This window comes from Syngnathus acus, chromosome 10, assembly GCF_901709675.1.
Source record: "Syngnathus acus chromosome 10, fSynAcu1.2, whole genome shotgun sequence".
In the NCBI taxonomy this organism is placed as follows: Eukaryota; Metazoa; Chordata; class Actinopteri; order Syngnathiformes; family Syngnathidae; genus Syngnathus; species Syngnathus acus.
Genome location: NC_051095.1, coordinates 23,990,645 through 24,008,625, shown reverse-complemented (window position 1 = coordinate 24,008,625; position 17,981 = coordinate 23,990,645). Strand labels below are relative to the sequence as shown.

Below are 17,981 nucleotides of genomic sequence, written 5' to 3'. Positions count from 1 at the left end.
AAGTGAACAACTCCCCCAATTTAATCATGTTCAACTGGGGTGGGCAAAGGAAAAAATGAACCCAGTCAAGACACTAGTTTCGAAAAGAACCTACTATATGTAAAATCAACTTTTTAATTGGTTGTTTAAAAGTAATTTGTTCTCCGAGTACCTGCCCACAGTACCGAGTATATCTTGTATTTACTTTCTGAATTTGCCAAATTCTGATGTCAGCATTTAAGGAGGTTAGTAAATTTACAAGGAATTCCAGCAAACAGGTTCAACATACTCATAATCTAAACCTGAGTTCAGAGGCGACTTCCTCCAAACTCAGAAAATGTGATCTGAATTAGTGCTATCCAGTCTGAATATGCTCCCGTTAAGCACGTGCACGCATGCAGAAGAAAAAGACATTGGTGGAACCCTGAAATGTCAATACACTATAAAAACTGGAAGAAACATCAAGCTATTTACTACTCCCATGCAGATTGATGACCAGGTAAATGTATTCCGGGAATTAGAACATTCATCAAAAAACAATGCGAAGTATTCAGTATGCATTTTCTACAAGAACTGGAGATAAAAAAAAAAAGGTGGGGGGAGTCCCAGAAAGACAACATCCCCAAGGTAAACAAAATATTCAAACAAAATTTGAAAATTCCTGCAAATATGAGAATCTGTGGGTGCCAGACTGCGAATATGCAGGGATGTACTGTATATTCCGTAGAAAATAATGACAAAAAAAAGTAACATTGATGCAGCAATGAAGTGAAGACAATTACTGACTCAGGAGTTAATGTTCAATGCAGAACTTTCAATTACGTTTTGATGAACATAACTTGACAACACCACATTTTATATTGCTGTATGTTAAATGAATAACAAACATTTTCATTTGGGTCAGGGGTAGGCAACTTCGGTCCAGTAAACCCGCTGTATTGCTTGTTTTAGAGGTTTCCCCTTCTTAGTACACCGGATTAAAATGATCGGCATTATCACGTTTCTACGGAGCTTGCTGATGAGAGGATCATTTAAATCAGGTGTGCTGAGGAGAGAAAACTTCTAAAAGAGCCAGGACCGGTGATGAACCCTGACTTATAGGTCCTGGCATCACAGAAGCATGTTTAGAAGCATTTTAAAATGAAATAAGCCATGACTGGACCTCAGAGTTTATTCATTAATATCACTGACATTTAACAATTGATTCATTTAATATTAAACATAGCGCAGTTTCATAACCCTTAACCAAAAAAATTTTTTACAAAATGATTAACATTCAATTAGCAATCTACCAAGAGAAAGACTTCCTCTGCAGAAGCAGCTGATTCACATTTGGGAGCATTAAGGCATCTGTTCCAAGAAAGTGAGGAAAGCAAATGTGGTGCTCAAGGGCTCCAATGGATGTTTTGAATGTAGATGGGCGAGGTCATTTGAAAATGGTTTAAAAATAGTGAATTTTAATAACGCAATATTTCAGCCTTTATTAGGCTTGTTGACATCCAGTAATGAAAACCATCAAATTAAAAAAAGATGTCTCAAAGTTTATTAATATAATGTTCACATTATTTTGGGAAATAATTAATTTAGATGAACTGGAGCAATTCTAGTTTGACATTGTAATTAACTGTTATTTTAAGTGATAAGCTATATAATTGAATTAACGAATTTAATCTATTCATTGAATGAAATAAACTACAAATGTAAATTTTACATAAAAAATAGTTTACCACTAAAAATGGAGTCATTATCATTAATCATTCAAATAAAACAAATGTATGTGTATTTTATTTTACTAATCAACCATTTATCAAATGAAACAATTACAAAATAAACAAATTGAAAACCATACATTTAACCCATGAGTAAACAACTTATTTGATGCAACAAATATCACAGGATTCAAAAGCATACTTGTTAGGTTGGATTGGCTCTATGCAATGGACAAGTCAGACTTTCCCCTTCATCTTGAGGTTGACCTTGAGTTCTCACATATCCTGCTTGCGGGAATACCTCTCACATGAAGTCCTAACTCAAATCAACTCTTTTCTAAAGCTTCATATTGTTAACTGTAGGCTTTTGTAACCGCTGCAGTTCAAGTGCTCCATTAAATAAAGCTTAACAGTCTTGTCCATTGGTGTGAATGGTTGCTTCCTTATTTACATTCCAGGGGCCCTGCTATATGCTGGCACTTAGTTCCGGGTGCACCTCATCATTCTTATGCCTTCAGCTAAAGAGGACAACCACTAATTACATAAACTAGATGGATAGGGATCTCTTAAGATGCAGATGCACGTTTTCCTCTGCTGGACAAATGCAGCAGGATCCATAACCAGGTATCAAGAAGGGATCGCAACTTGAAGCTCAGCTTTGTCTTAAGAGTTACAAATCACACTTAGTTCAATCAGTCCCAGGACTGATTATTTTTTTATTTTACTACAAAAGACAGCAATGAAATTGTGATCCACCTGGCCAAATTTCAGTTGAACGGCTGCATACGGCTGATCTTGGATGTTAACCCACACACATGCATCCATCCATACATACATACATAATCATGTTTCACAACATTCACACATCCACAACGGCCCTGCAATTCCTTCCCCTCCCCAACAGTCCTGTTGTCAAATTTTATGACAACAAACACACAGTGCAATTGTCAAAGGTCTACTGCTGGCCCTCTTTCTTCTCGCCCTCTGAGCTGCTGCTGCTGCTGCTGTCGCCGCTGCTGTCGCCGCTGCTGTCGCGCTCTGACGCCATCTGCAGGAAAAAGAGCCAAAGTGCACAAAAACGCACAAAATCATGTGTTAAAATCTGGCTGTAACGATTAATTTACAAAACGTTTACTCGTAGGGTTGGCCGGTTATAACACGCTGTTAGCATCTGCTCCATGCAAGCGCTTTTCTATAAAATTTGGTACGAGTGTACTATTTGACATACAACAGAAAGAGCGCTGATGACTGCAGCACTACACTTTTACACTTTGATTGAAATTAAAATGAAGCCAGGTGAAACATTAAAACTTTAGTTATACTGAAATTTTGTCCAACTCTATTGTTGAAAGCATTAGGGATTTATTTACATTTTTATTGAACTTTTAAAGACAACTCCCCATACTTACTAGAATCCTAAAACAAAGGATTTTCAACAATAAAAAGAAAAGAAAAATTCTTAAACATGTTAAAAACAGAAGCTATTTAATAAACATACTTGAGACATTTAAACCACGTGTTGGACTTTGTATGACTTTTTGGCAAAGATTTTCCTTTTTACTGCAAATGAAAGTTGGCTCCACAACTTGGCTGTCTGCCTCCTGGGCTCCCAACAATTGTTATTAGCCCTGGTGCGGGGGTATCTTGATTTAGCTGGTTGGATTATGGACTGCATGAAGAGAACATCCCTTTGGATGTCAACATCATGAGTACCAGGAATGAATAAACACAAATTATGCTTATGTGTACTAGGCAGGGTAAATTCTTTTCACTTTAGTGTGAGAGTTATTGTTCAACCTTAGTTGAAAGCTCTTTGGTCTTAAGGGAAATCTTATGAAATTAATTTGCAATGATTATTTACTACATCAATGTACACACCTTCTTGTAGGCCATTTCGAAGAGCTTGAGTGATGCCTGTTGTAGGTTGCTGGCAGCCTGCTTGATGTTCTCCCCCGTTTCTGAGTCCTTGTTGGCGAGAAGATCTCGTACCTTGATGATCTCCTCCTTCAGCTTGGTGCACTGCGAGAAGGAAGAATTACAAAAGTTGTACTTCAAGTTTAATCCCCAAAGGCCAGACATACTACACACTTCCGTGTCCCCGAATATGTTACTCTTCTCTTTGTAATACAACACCACTTTTACTTTACCTTGTTCACTTTTGTATCTTATTCTGGGTAGTTTAGTATACAACTAACAACTTTGAATTATGGACACAATGAAAAAGTAGTACAGCAAAAAAACAAATGACCAGTAGATGGCAGCATTGAACCGCTTTTGGACGCCACAACGTGCAAGTAATCGCCAAACTTGTGAGACCTTTAAGCATGCGTTATTATATTTTATGTTATGATAATTATATTCATTCATGTAAAGACACTAATGCATTCATGTTAACGATTCCTCACAATAATAAGTGAATCAATAAATATCAGTATGCAATACTTTATGGTATAAATCTCTGCCAGGTTAAATTTTTGAAATAATCACTTTGACAACATTCCTGGAAAAATGTCAGCGTCCCATCACTGGTGAGCTATTTTTGGAACGGGCCTGTGGGCTACCCATTGAGGGCTACACCTGGTGCCCAGGGGCCACCCTGTTCTAAAACATGGCAGACCTTTGGATATGCAATGTTACATGGTACAAACATTTTTTGTGATGAAAGAGTCTAATCTTTCATTTGGTAGTTTGTGTCTAAACACAATATTCTGAGACATAAAAAATCTATAATAATGCACAAGTGGTTCACGTCTTGAAAATGCTCAAGAGTTAATTGAGTAACACTAATGCACAATTTTTGTTCAATGAGCAAACTAATTTAATTTTGTGAAAAGATATTTTTCTAATAAAATGTCAATTTTGACAAGGAATATTTCTTATTGACTCAATCTTTTGTACGCAGTGCGGCAATTATTGATAACTGTCAGGTACAATTACTTCATTTTTTGCTATGTGTCAAATTGAATGCCCAAGCATGAGCCTGTGCATGAGAGTATCATTTGCCACCCTGTCCAATTGCACCAGAAGAAAACTATTTATTTTCATTCGAGTTTCCTGATGACAGAGAAAATTATTCACAGATTATAAATGCTGGAGGTTGAGCTATGTTTACAAAATATATACCGTTTTTTTCCATGTATAATGCGCAAAATTTAACTAATTTATTGTCCTAAAATCTGGGGTGCGCATTATACATGGGTACAATTTTATTTATTTTTTTAATCCGGATATCATACGGAGGCCGCCATTACAGATGCGCTTTCTTCTCTGCTGTTCACTTCAAACACGCTCCATACGAACACAATGCTCTCGTATCAGACGCTTGCTCGATCACCTGCTCGTTTGCTGTCACAATGTACCCTACACAAATCCGAAACATTTCTTCGCTATTGAGTTTGCTAGCGCATGCGCAGTGATACTGACCGGCAGAATAACATCCGGTTGTTCCCAAAGATGATCTTTTTTCTGAAATAATTTTACGTTTACGGACTTAAGTAGGAGTCAAAATTTGGGTGCGTATTATACATGGGTACAGGCTTTTTTCCAGCATCAACATGCCATTTTTAGGGTGCGTATTATACATGGGGGCGCATTATACATGGAAAAAAACGGTATATTTGCAAGTCACACCAACTAAAGATGTAATTTACCTCATCAGCAGGAAGCTGGTCCTTGAATTCCTCCATCTTAGATTCTGTATCGTGAACAATGCCTTCCGCCATATTTACAGCCTCCACACGCTCCTGGTAGACACAATGGCATAGGGTCAGAAAGAACAGTCAAATACGATTCAATCAGAAGTAAAAACATTACACTGCCATTTCTTGGATGAATGTGGGAAAGTAGTGACCTCGGAATATGTTTAATTTATGTGGTCATTTGTTGAACATGCATTAAAAATTCGGCACAACAAAAAGAATCTTCAAAATGAAACGACAGAACGTTATATAACGGCCCAAAATGCAGCTTGTGATGACCTCTGGTCACTCAAGCTAAATACATCCCTCAGGTATCTACATCTTCAACATCAGGCCCTCACCTTTCTCCGCCTGTCCTCCTCAGCATACTTCTCAGCGTTTCTCACCATGTTCTCAATGTCATCTTTACTGAGACCTCCTGATGACTGGATAACAACTACGGACAAATGAAGAAGCAACACAGATTTAAAAAAAAATTTAATCAAACACTTAACTGTAATAGTACGGGGATGGGCCCTTGGCCCAAATTTGGAGTGGACCTTGATCAATTACTGCAAATAAATATGTTTACTGTGGTCGAGTCATTGAAAGATGTAATACCGGTGTTATACCAGAATGATAGGCATCTTCACAATTCCAGTGGTTATTTTGTGTTGATACGCAATGGATCTAGTATTTGTGTGTATTTGTAAACATGAGCATACACTTCTGTACATTGATGCAATAAAAAATAGACATGGATATATTTGGTCCTTATTGAAACATCTAGTTAGGAATAACCCCCCCCCCGTAGCACGGATGAAAAACTGTAGCCCCATCTATCATTAAAATTGCCCATCTCTACAGTAGCAATAGTAGCAGCAGCAGCAAGAGGAGGAACACAAGCATCTCCTAACCATTTCAATTTCAAATGGTTCACTGTTAAACCCAGTTTACAACAACTTACCGTTTTTTTCCGTGTATAATGCGCCCCCATGTATAATACGCACCCTAAAAATGGCATGTTGATGCTGGAAAAAAGCCTGTACCCATGTATAATACGCACCCAATTTTTTTTTTTTTTTTTTTTTTTTTTTTTAAGTCCCAATGATCGTCACACACGCAGGGAGGCAATGGGTCCCATTTTTATAGTCTTTGGTATGGTCTTAACTAGGCTGGATGTATATTTTTTTGTTGCCGTTGATTTCTCCGACTGCCCATAAAGGCACCACCGCGATCAGATGAAGAGAGGAAAGTGACGTGCGGACATGTGAAAAAGGCGGCTCTGTATGGGAGAGACGTTGAAGAGGAATAAAAACACCCTTGGAAACCAAAACTTGCCCCTCGTGACTCGGAGCCGCAACAAATGTTTCGGATTTGTGTAGGGTACATTGTGACAGCAAACGAGCAGGTGATCGAGCAAGCGTCTGATACGAGAGCATTGCGTTCGTATGGAGCGTGTTTGAAGTGAACAGCAGAGACGAAAGGAACAAGGCAAAGTGTTGTGAAATAAAATATTACCTGTAATACGCATTTTGTTATTTGCTGATTGTATTAAACTATCACATTCATTGTCAGTCAAGAAGAGAAGAGGACTATTATCCCTTCTTTGACGAAATGACCAGAGCACAGTACAAACACACTATTGTCGGTCAGTTTTGTTGTACCATGATTTTCTTAAAAAAAAAAAAAAAAAAAAAAAAGAATTTTTTGAAAAAAATTTAAAAAAAAATTGTACCCATGTATAATGCGCACCCCAGATTTTAGGACAATAAATTAGTTAAATTTTGCGCATTATACACGGAAAAAAACGGTAATAGAAGCACGGAAACATTCAATCTGAATTCTGCCTGAGTTTGACCATTTGTGGAAATAGTGGCAAAGATTTGGTGTGAAACATCTTGAAGTGATTGTGTACACTGTGGTGTGGTATGGATTGAACTGACTTCACTTGCAATGAGGGTAAAAAAACTCACTCTGCTGTTCCCGGCCTGTCCCTTTGTCCTTGGCGGACACATGGACGATGCCATTGGCGTCGATGTCAAAGGTAACCTCAATTTGGGGAACACCACGAGGGGCAGGGGGGAGTCCCACCAAGGTAAACTGTCCCAGCACCTTGTTGTCTGCTGCCATCTCTCTCTCACCCTGACACACTTTGATCTCTACTTGAGTTTGGCCATCTGCTGCTGTGGAGAAAACCTGAGCGAGAGCAGGAAGAAAGCAGCATTGCAGCGATATTTTTGCAAGATTAGCAGAGTAAGATCATAATGTGTCCCTGGAGTCCTTCTACATGTCTGTACCTGGCTCTTCTTGGTGGGAATGGTTGTGTTCCTGTTAATAAGTTTGGTGAAAACCCCACCCAGAGTCTCAATTCCCAGCGAGAGTGGCGTCACATCCAAAAGCAGGACATCGGTGACGTCTCCTGCGAGAACGCCGCCCTGAATGGCTGCTCCTATGGCAACAGCCTCATCTGGGTTGACAGACTTGCTGGGTGCGCGGCCAAACAGGTCTTGAACAGTCTGTTGTACCTAACAGTGGGCGAATGTGCATTACATTTATGTGCACAGCTATTGATCAGACATCTTTAAGTCCAGAAAACAAACTGCTGTGTACCTTGGGCATGCGTGACATGCCTCCAACCAGTAGCACCTCTCCAATGTCGCCCTTGGAGACCTCTGCATCTTGCAAGGCCTTCTGACAGGGAGCGACTGTGCGACGGATCAAATCGGCTACGAGGCCTTCAAACTGAGCACGAGTCACCTTCATATTGAGATGTTTGGGGCCGGATGCATCCATGGTTAAGTAGGGGAGATTGATGTCAGTCTACAAGAAAACAATCACATTACTAAGCAGCAAGAGATGGGTACATACGCTGGAACAAGCCACCAGCCAATCGCAGAGCACATTAAGACAAACCAGACACACTTACAGACCATTTAGTTAAAACAGCATGCAAGTTTTAGGAATGTGTGTGTGGGAAGGGGGGCTGGGGAAAATCCACACAGACACAATGTGAACATGTAAAGTCCACACAAGGAAGCCACACCCCATTATTTGAACCCACGACCTCAGAAGTGTGAAATGGATGTGCTAATCAGTCTCCATACCAGCCCTTTTTCAATGCATGTCCTCTACAGCGGCTTGTTTATGACTTTGAGAATGCTCAGAAAAAATTTTTACGACAGCAAAGCTTGCATTAAAACTTCTCATTCGATATTTTGCAGCCCATTTCATTCACCTTCACAGTGCTTTTTGATCTATCCTCTTGTCTTGTCACCGACTGATCTGGTTAAAAGCAATACTTCCTTCTGGAATTAGGGTTAGGGTTGCTTGACAATAGAAGACTAAATTGAATTTAAGACTTGGAAGGTAAAATCATGGATATTAGAAGACAACTGAGAGTAAAGTTTGAATTTTGAATCTTCAGACATTTTAAGACCCTGTGAAAACCCTGCTTGGACAGCAGTCAATCCCTCAGGTGACGCGCATATGTACCTGCAGTGAAGATGACAGCTCACATTTGGCCTTCTCGGCAGCCTCTCTGACTCTCTGGAGGGCCATGTTGTCTTTTGTCAGATCCACACCAGACTGAGGTGGCAAAACAATATGTAAATGAACAGAGAATTCCTACCCATGAGGCAGCCATAGAGATGGTCTCCCATTCATTACCTCTCTCTTGAATTCCTTGACAATGTGTTTGAGTAGGGGCAGGTCAAAGTCCTCTCCTCCAAGGATGGTATCGCCGTTGGTGGACTTCACCTCAAAGACTCCCTTCTGAATCTCCAAGATGGAGATATCAAACGTACCTCCTCCAAGATCATATACAGCAATACTGGAAAACAGACAAGCGAGTTTTACGGAGATTAGAGCACAAGAAGGCATCGTACCACTCAAAACAAATTAGGGGCCAAATTATCCCATACCAACTTAAAAAGGAAGTCACCTCCATCAAAAATTTTCTTTACAATATACCGAAATTTCCAAAATATAAGCTGCTACTTTTTGCCCAAGTTTTTAACTCTGCGACTTGTCGTCTGGTGCGGCGTATCTATGGATTTTTCGTGATTTTTGTGATTACTCAATCCCTTATACACTCGTAAAAAGGCTGTTGTGCGGCACCGCTTTGTTGGGCGGAGGGATATGTGACATGGACACTGAGGAGAAGAGTGGTATGTTGATCGCATGTCCATCCGCCAGGCAAATAGTGCCGTACTATAATTCACACAAAGAAGAGACAGAACGAGATCAAGACGGACATTACTAAAGAAAGGAAGGTTTTATACACAAACCCTCATTATGGGGGACAAAAGAAATGCATATGATGCCGCTTTTAAGTTAAAGACAGTCGATTTGGGTCTGTAGAGGTTTCTTCCGGTCACTAGTGGGCACTGGGCTATTGTTGATGACATCTTGTTGCATCAATCTTTTCTTTCTTTCTTTATTTATTTATTTTTATTTTACATTACCGTATTTTCCGCACTATTAGGCGGACTTAAAAACTTAAAATTTACTCAATAAACCTTAGTGCGCCTTATAATGCAGAGTGCCTTATATATGGATCAATTGATGAATTTGTTGATCCTTACTGGTTGTACACAGCGCTCTGCCAAAATGTTTCAGTACGTTTTAGTACGACTAGTAAATTACAAGGTCGCATCGCTTCCCAGCATTACGGCAACCGTGGTCAGGGGGCGTCACTGAATAGCTGTTGTACCCGCGAGGCTATTTCATTTCAAAATAGGCTGTTCCGTTAATGTTTTCGAGTACATTTACGGATCAATATCCAACGGAATCATAAATAAGCAGCATCAATGTGTTAAATCAGTCTTTAGTCGGTTCCGATCACTTTTATGGGAGAGAGTTTGAGAAACGTGATTGTTTACAGGGGGCTGCCACGACACTTTGCTGAGGCTCATGGGAGTTTGCGGGTGGCTAATGCTATAATGATAGCTGCTATACGCACGAGGCTATTTCATTTCAAAATAGGCTGCTCCGTTAATGTTTCGAGTAAATTTACAGATCGATATGGAAGGGAAACATAAGTAAGCAGTACCAATGTGCTAGATCGCGATTGTTTACAGAAGGCTCATTGGTTATTGGCTAGTGGATGCATACCGCAACCCTAGTCAACCTCCGTTTGTTGCAGTATAGCTTCTATTTTATGCGCCTTTTAATCCGGTGCGCCCTATATATGAAATAATTTCTAAACTAAAAAATTCAATGAGGGTGCACCTTATAATCCAGTGCGTTTTATGGTGCGAAAAATACGGTACTTGGATAGCATTAAAACCATTATGGACGCTGACCTTTGATAAGTTAAAAGCTCAACTGCGTGACTGAACTAAGTGTAAACCCAGTTAATAAATCATTGTTTGCATTTGTTAAGTCAAATTGGTGTCAGTATTTAAGCTCACACATGCTATGGTTAAATGATGACATTAATCCAAATGTGTTCTTTCTTTTAGGGCAATTACTGATTTAGAATATGCTTATTAACCCAGTCCATACTACTGAATAGTTTAATTTTTGTTTGGCTTTCACAAGTGACACACTTCGACTCACATCTTGTCCTGGGTTTTGTCCAAGCCGTAGGCCAGTGCGGCCGCTGTGGGCTCATTGATGACACGCAGAACGTTCAAACCAGCAATTTGGCCAGCATCCTTGGTAGCCTGAATGCACATTAACACAGCAATTAGTGGCAATAGCAGGGGGTCGGGGGACAAGGATGAAATAATTGTAATCTTCCAATCATTTGTTGCTCAGATTTTACAAACTCGCAGGGATGAGAATGGCAAATGTGAAAAAAACACTGAAAAGTAGCCGGGGGTCTGGGGGGGAAGGGGAGGGAGGGGGAGAGAGCAAGAGAGGCTGAGTAGGCCCTAGATCTATTTAACTAAATAACTCATCTACAAGTGATGAAAACCCAATTGCAAATTCACATTGTGGCGGTGTAAAAACACTTACCGTAATTTTCGGACTACAAGTCGCACCGGAGTATAAGTCGCACCAGCCATAAAATGCCCAAAAATGTGAAAAAAAACATAAGTCGCTCCGGAGTATAAGTCGCATTTTGGGGGGCAATTTATTCGACAAAATCCAACACCAAGAACAGACATGAACGAGCAACAACAGGCTAAACGATACGGTATGCTAACGTGACAAACACAAACGAGGAGCTGAGAACGGGCCTGACGTAACATTCAGTTATTTAAAAAAACCTATTACATAAATAACACGTTTATAAAACCATCTGTGTCACTCCAATTCATTAAATCCATCGATCGTCCTTTGTCAACAATGCCGTGTGCCGCGCCGCAGTTCAAATTATTCCACAGGCCCATACAACGATATATAAACTATATTTTAAGTAACTATCACATAAACAACAATATTATCAAACCATTTGTGTCACTCCAAATCATTAAATCCATCGATCAAATTTCTCGTCCTTTATGTCATCCTGGTGACAGAGGACATGTCCAGAGGATATGGCGCTTTAAAGTGTTAATTACTTTATTTGATTTTTTCTCTCTATTTTTCATGTCTTGAATATGTTCAAGATAAAGATATCAAAGCATTTGAAGTGATCAACTATACTAAAAATAACATGTGAAGTGGTCAACTATACTTTTAAGTAAGTGATGTGTTAATGATCAAGTAAGAATTTGTGGAAAAAAACATATATAAGTCGCTCCTGAGTATAAGTCGCTCCCCCACCCAAACTATGAAAAAAACCGCGACTTATAGTCCGAAAATTACGGTAGTTCTCAGCGTAAATTAAGTTAACAAGTGGAAATGATGTGACGAAAGTAGCACCAAAATGCTGCCGAAAATGAGGCGGATGTTGTCGCATCACTGCTGCTAGTTATTTACCGTCTTTTTCCATGTATAATGCGCAAAATGTAACTAATTTATTGTCCTAAAATCTGGGGTGCGCATTATACATGGGTACGACAATTTTTGAAGAAAATCTCCCTCGAAATAAAACTTGAAATCACCTTTCTTCTTGTTTGTTGTCAATCGCGCATCGCATTCAGCCATCCTGCCCAACACACTTAGTCAGTAAAATTCATAATTGACGACACATCGTTTGATGCGATGGTGCAATCCTTGATGGTGTGTTATTGTCAAATATTGTTTGTTTTTTAATCTCCATCGCAAACCGGATATCATACGGAGGCCGCCATTACAGATGCGCAGAACGGATGCGCAAGACACGTCAGCTATATAAAGAGCGAGACTTCAGTTCTCTACCTAAATGCGTATTACAGGTAATATTTTATTTCACAACACTTTGCCTTGTTCCTTTCGTCTCTGCTGTTCACTTCAAACATGCTCCATACGAACACAATGCTCTCGTATCAGACGCTTGCTCGATCACCTACTCGTTTGCGGTCACAATGTACCCTACACAAATCCGAAACATTTGTTGCGGCTCCGAGTCACGACGAGGGGCAAGTTTTGGTTTCCAAGGGTGTTTTTATTCCTCTTCAACTTCTCTCCCATACAGAGCCGCCTTTTTCACATGTCCGCACGTCACTTTCCTCTCTTTTCATTTTAACCTAACTGATCGCGGTGGTGCCTTTCTGGGCAGTCGGAGAAATCAACGCCAACAAAAAAAATACATCCAGCCTAGTTAAGAAATCACCAGAAAGATCACCATGACAATTGTGAACACACAGAAAGATAATAAATAACTGGAACATCACTCAAATATTGGTGATCCCGTTGAGAGTCTCACATATTTCTTCGCTATATAGTTTGCTACCGCATGCGCAGTGATACTGACCGGCAGAATAACATCCGGTTGTTCCCAAAGATGATTTTTTTCTGAAATAATTTTACGTTTACGGACTTAAGTAAGAGTCAAAATTTGGGTGCGTATTATACATGGGTACAGGCTTTTTTCCAGCATCGACATGTCATTTTTAGGGTGCGTATTATACATGGAAAATTACGGTAGGTTTATATTGGCAAGCCGATTTCCGTAAGATGCCGTCGCGGCTGGCGGGCGGGCGAATGCTCGCGAGTCGCCGAGGCTAACGTTGCCCCGCTTCCCTACACCCCCCCTCATATATAAACAACATTTTCTCAACGGATTTACACAATTCACGAAAATGATACTTTCGACGGAAAAAAACACGGAACTCCGCGGATCCACGGAAAATTCTCATCCCTGAACACGATGAGCTGACGTACTTTTGGACTGTCAAAACAAATAACCTCACTAAGATAATGATCATATGATTGGAAATATAACCAAATAATAAGGTAGCATGATAGAATACTTTCATTGATATAAATAAAATTAGGACAATCAAGATGAGTATGCACTTTTGTTATGAAGGCATGCATGTATGGTATCAGCAGATTACAAAAAAAGTAGCAACTCAGAATGAAGAATTTTTTTTTAATTAAGTCAAATTTTTCGCTTATGTGCAACAGTAACAATCTAACTGTGTGTGCTTTACCTGTCTTTGAGAGTCATTGAAGTAAGCCGGTACTGTGATCACAGCATTCTTCACTTTAGTTCCCAGGTAGTTCTCTGCAACACAGCAAATCAACAAAACAGCACCAGATCAAAATGTGTCTGTTGACTGTTTGTGTACAACAAACCCGAGGGGAAAAAGAGTCACATTACCTGCTGTCTCCTTCATCTTCATCAGAACGAAGGCCCCAGCCTGACTGGGGGAGTACATTTTTCCATGAGCCTCCACCCAAGCATCACCATTAGAAGCACGCACAATCTTGTAGGAGACATTTTTCCTGTTGATGGATAAACCACAATTACATTAGCTAAAAGATCTTATCATCCCACATTAGCACATCCTTACATGTCCTTCTGGACTTCAGGGTCATCAAAGCGGCGGCCAATCAGTCTCTTTGTGGCGTACAACGTATTCTGAGGATTGGTGACAGCCTGGCGTTTAGCAGGCATACCGACGAGGCGCTCCCCCTCGGCGGTAAATGCAATGACCGAAGGAGTTGTCCTGGCTCCCTCCGCATTCTCCAACACCTGTGAAGAAATAACATACCCAATAGGTTTCATGTACATCCTAGATGCCAAAGTCCGGTCCTCAAAAGCCCTTATCCAGCCTGTTTTAGGTGTATTTGTACGACACACCTGATTTAAATGCTCAGTTTCTTCAGCAAGCTTTGGGAAAGCGACGCTGATGAGTCGTATCAAATTATCTCAAGGCACTTTTTATTGGAAGCAGGTCTACAATGAACAAGTTTGCTAGCCTGCAACGTACATCACGTTGCAGGGTCAAAAAAGAAAGTCATAAGCGGTCACTTGCAATGTTTTGCCCCTAAAAGGTAAACTATTAAGATTGATCACCTGTAACCTCATTAAAATGAATAATAGTTACAAAAGGTTGGTTAATCGTTTGTACAGAATTACAGCAAACTTAGTTGTTTAAGATGTACTGCAGGGGTCCACCAACTCCAGTCCTCCGGGATGCCTATCCCACAGTGTTTTAGGTGTGTCCCTCCTACAACACCCTTGATTGAAATGATCAGGACCATCATCATGCTTGTTACAGAGCCTGCTGATCAGCGCATTGTTGGAATCTGGTGTTTTGGACGATGGATACATTGAAACCACTGTGGATCGGAGCTCGAGGACCAGAGTTGGTGACCCGTGATTATACAGTATGATCAAACAGAAACATTTTGACGACCTACAATGTTGAAAATAAATGCGCTAAAGTACATTGCGCAAACTGGATTACATCCATATAACAACGGAATCGACATATTTGGTATCACCTTTGCTTGTTTACCCTCCATGACTGCAACGCACGAGTTGGTGGTGCCCAGGTCAATTCCAATGACTGCCCCCTTGATGGCTTCTGACCTGCAAGACAACTTTTGACCATGAGACACTTTTTTTTGCAATGAAAATATATCTTCCTCCAACTTATTGCTATATCTAACCTTTACCTCTTACGCAAAATACAAATTAAAACAATCCAACAATTGTCAAAAGAAGGCAACAAAGACTATCAATAACTTTTTGAAACAGTTCTATTTATGTATACATCATACTTATTGATTAAATTTGGATTGACATTTAATAACTTTTTGAAACAGTTCTATTTATGTACACATCATACTTATTGATTAAATTTGGAATGACATTTATGTCCAGAGTCATTATAAACAATTTAAATACACTTACGCATAGTCTCTTCTGGACAGGGCTCTGAGCGCATCAGATTGGAAGCCGCTCCAATGAGCCTGTGGGGTGATATCACAATGTACTATAGTAGTTTAAAAAGCCAAGGGTTTGGACCAAGAAAATGCTCAAATATGGACATAAATCATTCCGTAACAGCTGCTGGGAAGCACATAATTCAGGTCAAATGAGTAAACAATTCCACTCATGTTGTCTGTTTCCAGGATGGAATCAAACTCACTCATTGCTTATTTTATTAGAAAAACAAATTCCTGAAGTGGCGAGAACAGATGATAAATTCAGTGATCAAGTCTTATGTGCTCTCCGTTCTCAGCTATGTTAGGGGAAGCAGTGCACCTCATGTACTGAAACGCTGGTTTTATTTCAATTGAACTTGGTTGTTCCTTCTTATTCATCACATAAAAAAAAATATACAGGTAGTTTTATGTTGGCATCAGTACCATTCGTCTTGGGAAATTTCTCCCCGTTAAACGTCTCTGGACCCACAATGCTTGAGAAAATCCTCATTAGTGCGCTTTGGAACAAAATTACAGCAGGAGGGCATCAATTTGAAGGTCAACCAGTCACACATCCGCCACAGACAGACAAATTGAATGGGCTAAATGTATCTGCTAAAGACTGCAAGCATCAAACAATATAACATAATAGACATTTTCGACGATTATAGGTTACATGATCAAACTACGCACCCGCCGAAATGTCTTACTCAGGCTAACATTTGAGAAATGCGTTTACTCAAAACAAGCAAGAATTAACAAACCAATGCTACAAATTAATGAAAGTCACAAAGACTGCAATATACTGCATTTCACCTAACAACCATACGAGAAATAGAGTTTAAAAAGTCACAAGTAAAAGCTAGCCTCAAGCTAGCTGCTAACATATTAAACCTCGCAGTGGCCCTGCAAAAGCCGCAATTAACAGAGAAGAGGATGTCTATTAATGTCGTTTACGTGTATGAGCAACTTACTTTTGTTAGCAAAGACGACACATTTCGTGCGCAGTTTCTTGTCGGCAGAGTCCTTGAAACGCTTCTGGCAATGCTCAACATTTTGACAGCTCGGCTAACCAACTGAAATAAAACGACTTAAACCGTTTGACAGTAGATAATGTTAGCGAATATTTTAATAAACGCTGCCTTGGCGATTGTCAAGCGTCACGTCCTGATCAATGCTAGTTCCGATGTGCAGTCAGGGTACCGGTGAGTAGACAGTAGAAAGGCCTTAAAACTGCGACGCACCTTCTGGAATTATCCAACACATGTTACACCATGCAAGGCTGAAGGACCCCTAAACAGGATCAAGATTTAATGCCTGAATATATTTTACAATTAAGAAATACTATACCCTTTAAGGAAAAAAATGAATTGAATTCATGATGAACGATACATATATTTTGAATATTTTATTAATATTATAATTTTATAAAAACAATATTTGTTATATTTTGGGAGGATTTTATAATCGCGATTAGTATCGGGCAACTATGCTTGTTTCCATGTGAAGGTCATGATGTAACGGTGCCGTCGACATCGACAGTGTCACGTGTAGTTTGTCAGGAGTCAGTAATTTGGTATTGGGAAATTTTCCCCTGGTATTACATCAATAATTATACTTATATCGTTTTTTTCTAGAGTCATTGATCATTTACGGGAAATTCAATATTATGTACCATGTTAAAAAACGAGTGAGATAGACTAATACAATCAGAGGCGTAGCCAGGAATTCTTCCAGTAGGGGCGCGCGCCCACAGGAAAAAAAAATCGAACATCACCCACACCGTTCGCTGATCGCTAAAACAACATCCGGGTCCGGGAGGCAAACGGTGAATGGATAACATCGCGCACATAGAATAGCGCAAGCACATTCGCGCAAGACCGAAAGAAAAAAACGGCATGAAAATGAAGAATCGAAAAAGCTCGATTTTGTTTTTGTTTTTTTGTTTTTTTTCAACCGGCGCAGGGAGTCCTAACCGGGGCGCCGCCCCGGCTCGCCCCGGCTTGGCTACGCCTCTGAATACAATGTATCATTTGTTATAATTTCCTTGTGATCAGATAGCATTGGTAAAAATCCAAGTTGAATAAGGTCGCTTTTCAGGCGCCAGTTTTATGAACGTAGTCTAACACTGTTAACAATGTACTATGCCAATATAGTTTGTAGATTTGCGATAATAATGATAATATTTGCTCGATTGAGTTTTTCCGTTTCCGAACGTGGTTATATTTTGAAAGACTTTATCTTAGAATATATAAGAGTGATTCGATGCAAATATTTGAAATTTCCGGTCCCAGCAAAAACAAAGGAACTTCAATTTAAAATGATCAATTATATTTACCCAACTAAAAAAATTTTGAAGACGAAATTGAAAATGGATGGAGGGAACGGTGTTTTTTTTGTGAAAAGGAAACTGAAGATT

At 39.7% G+C, this 17,981-nt stretch overlaps 1 protein-coding gene across 1 annotated transcript; it reads right to left on the bottom strand.

Moving 5' to 3' along the window:
* Positions 1 to 2,344: 2,344 nt before the first annotated feature.
* hspa9 (heat shock protein 9) lies at positions 2,345 to 16,828 on the bottom strand. The gene is made up of 16 exons (XM_037261620.1): positions 16,537 to 16,828; positions 15,549 to 15,607; positions 15,137 to 15,224; positions 14,200 to 14,381; positions 14,007 to 14,131; positions 13,837 to 13,910; positions 10,928 to 11,034; positions 9,035 to 9,197; positions 8,861 to 8,953; positions 7,979 to 8,188; positions 7,666 to 7,893; positions 7,342 to 7,564; positions 5,728 to 5,822; positions 5,339 to 5,431; positions 3,567 to 3,707; positions 2,345 to 2,736 (listed from the first exon to the last, which is right to left on the bottom strand). The coding sequence occupies exons 1-16, from the start codon at positions 16,615 to 16,617 to the stop codon at positions 2,644 to 2,646; spliced, it is 2,055 nt and encodes a 684-aa protein (XP_037117515.1). The 5' UTR covers positions 16,618 to 16,828; the 3' UTR covers positions 2,345 to 2,643.
* Positions 16,829 to 17,981: the final 1,153 nt, after the last annotated feature.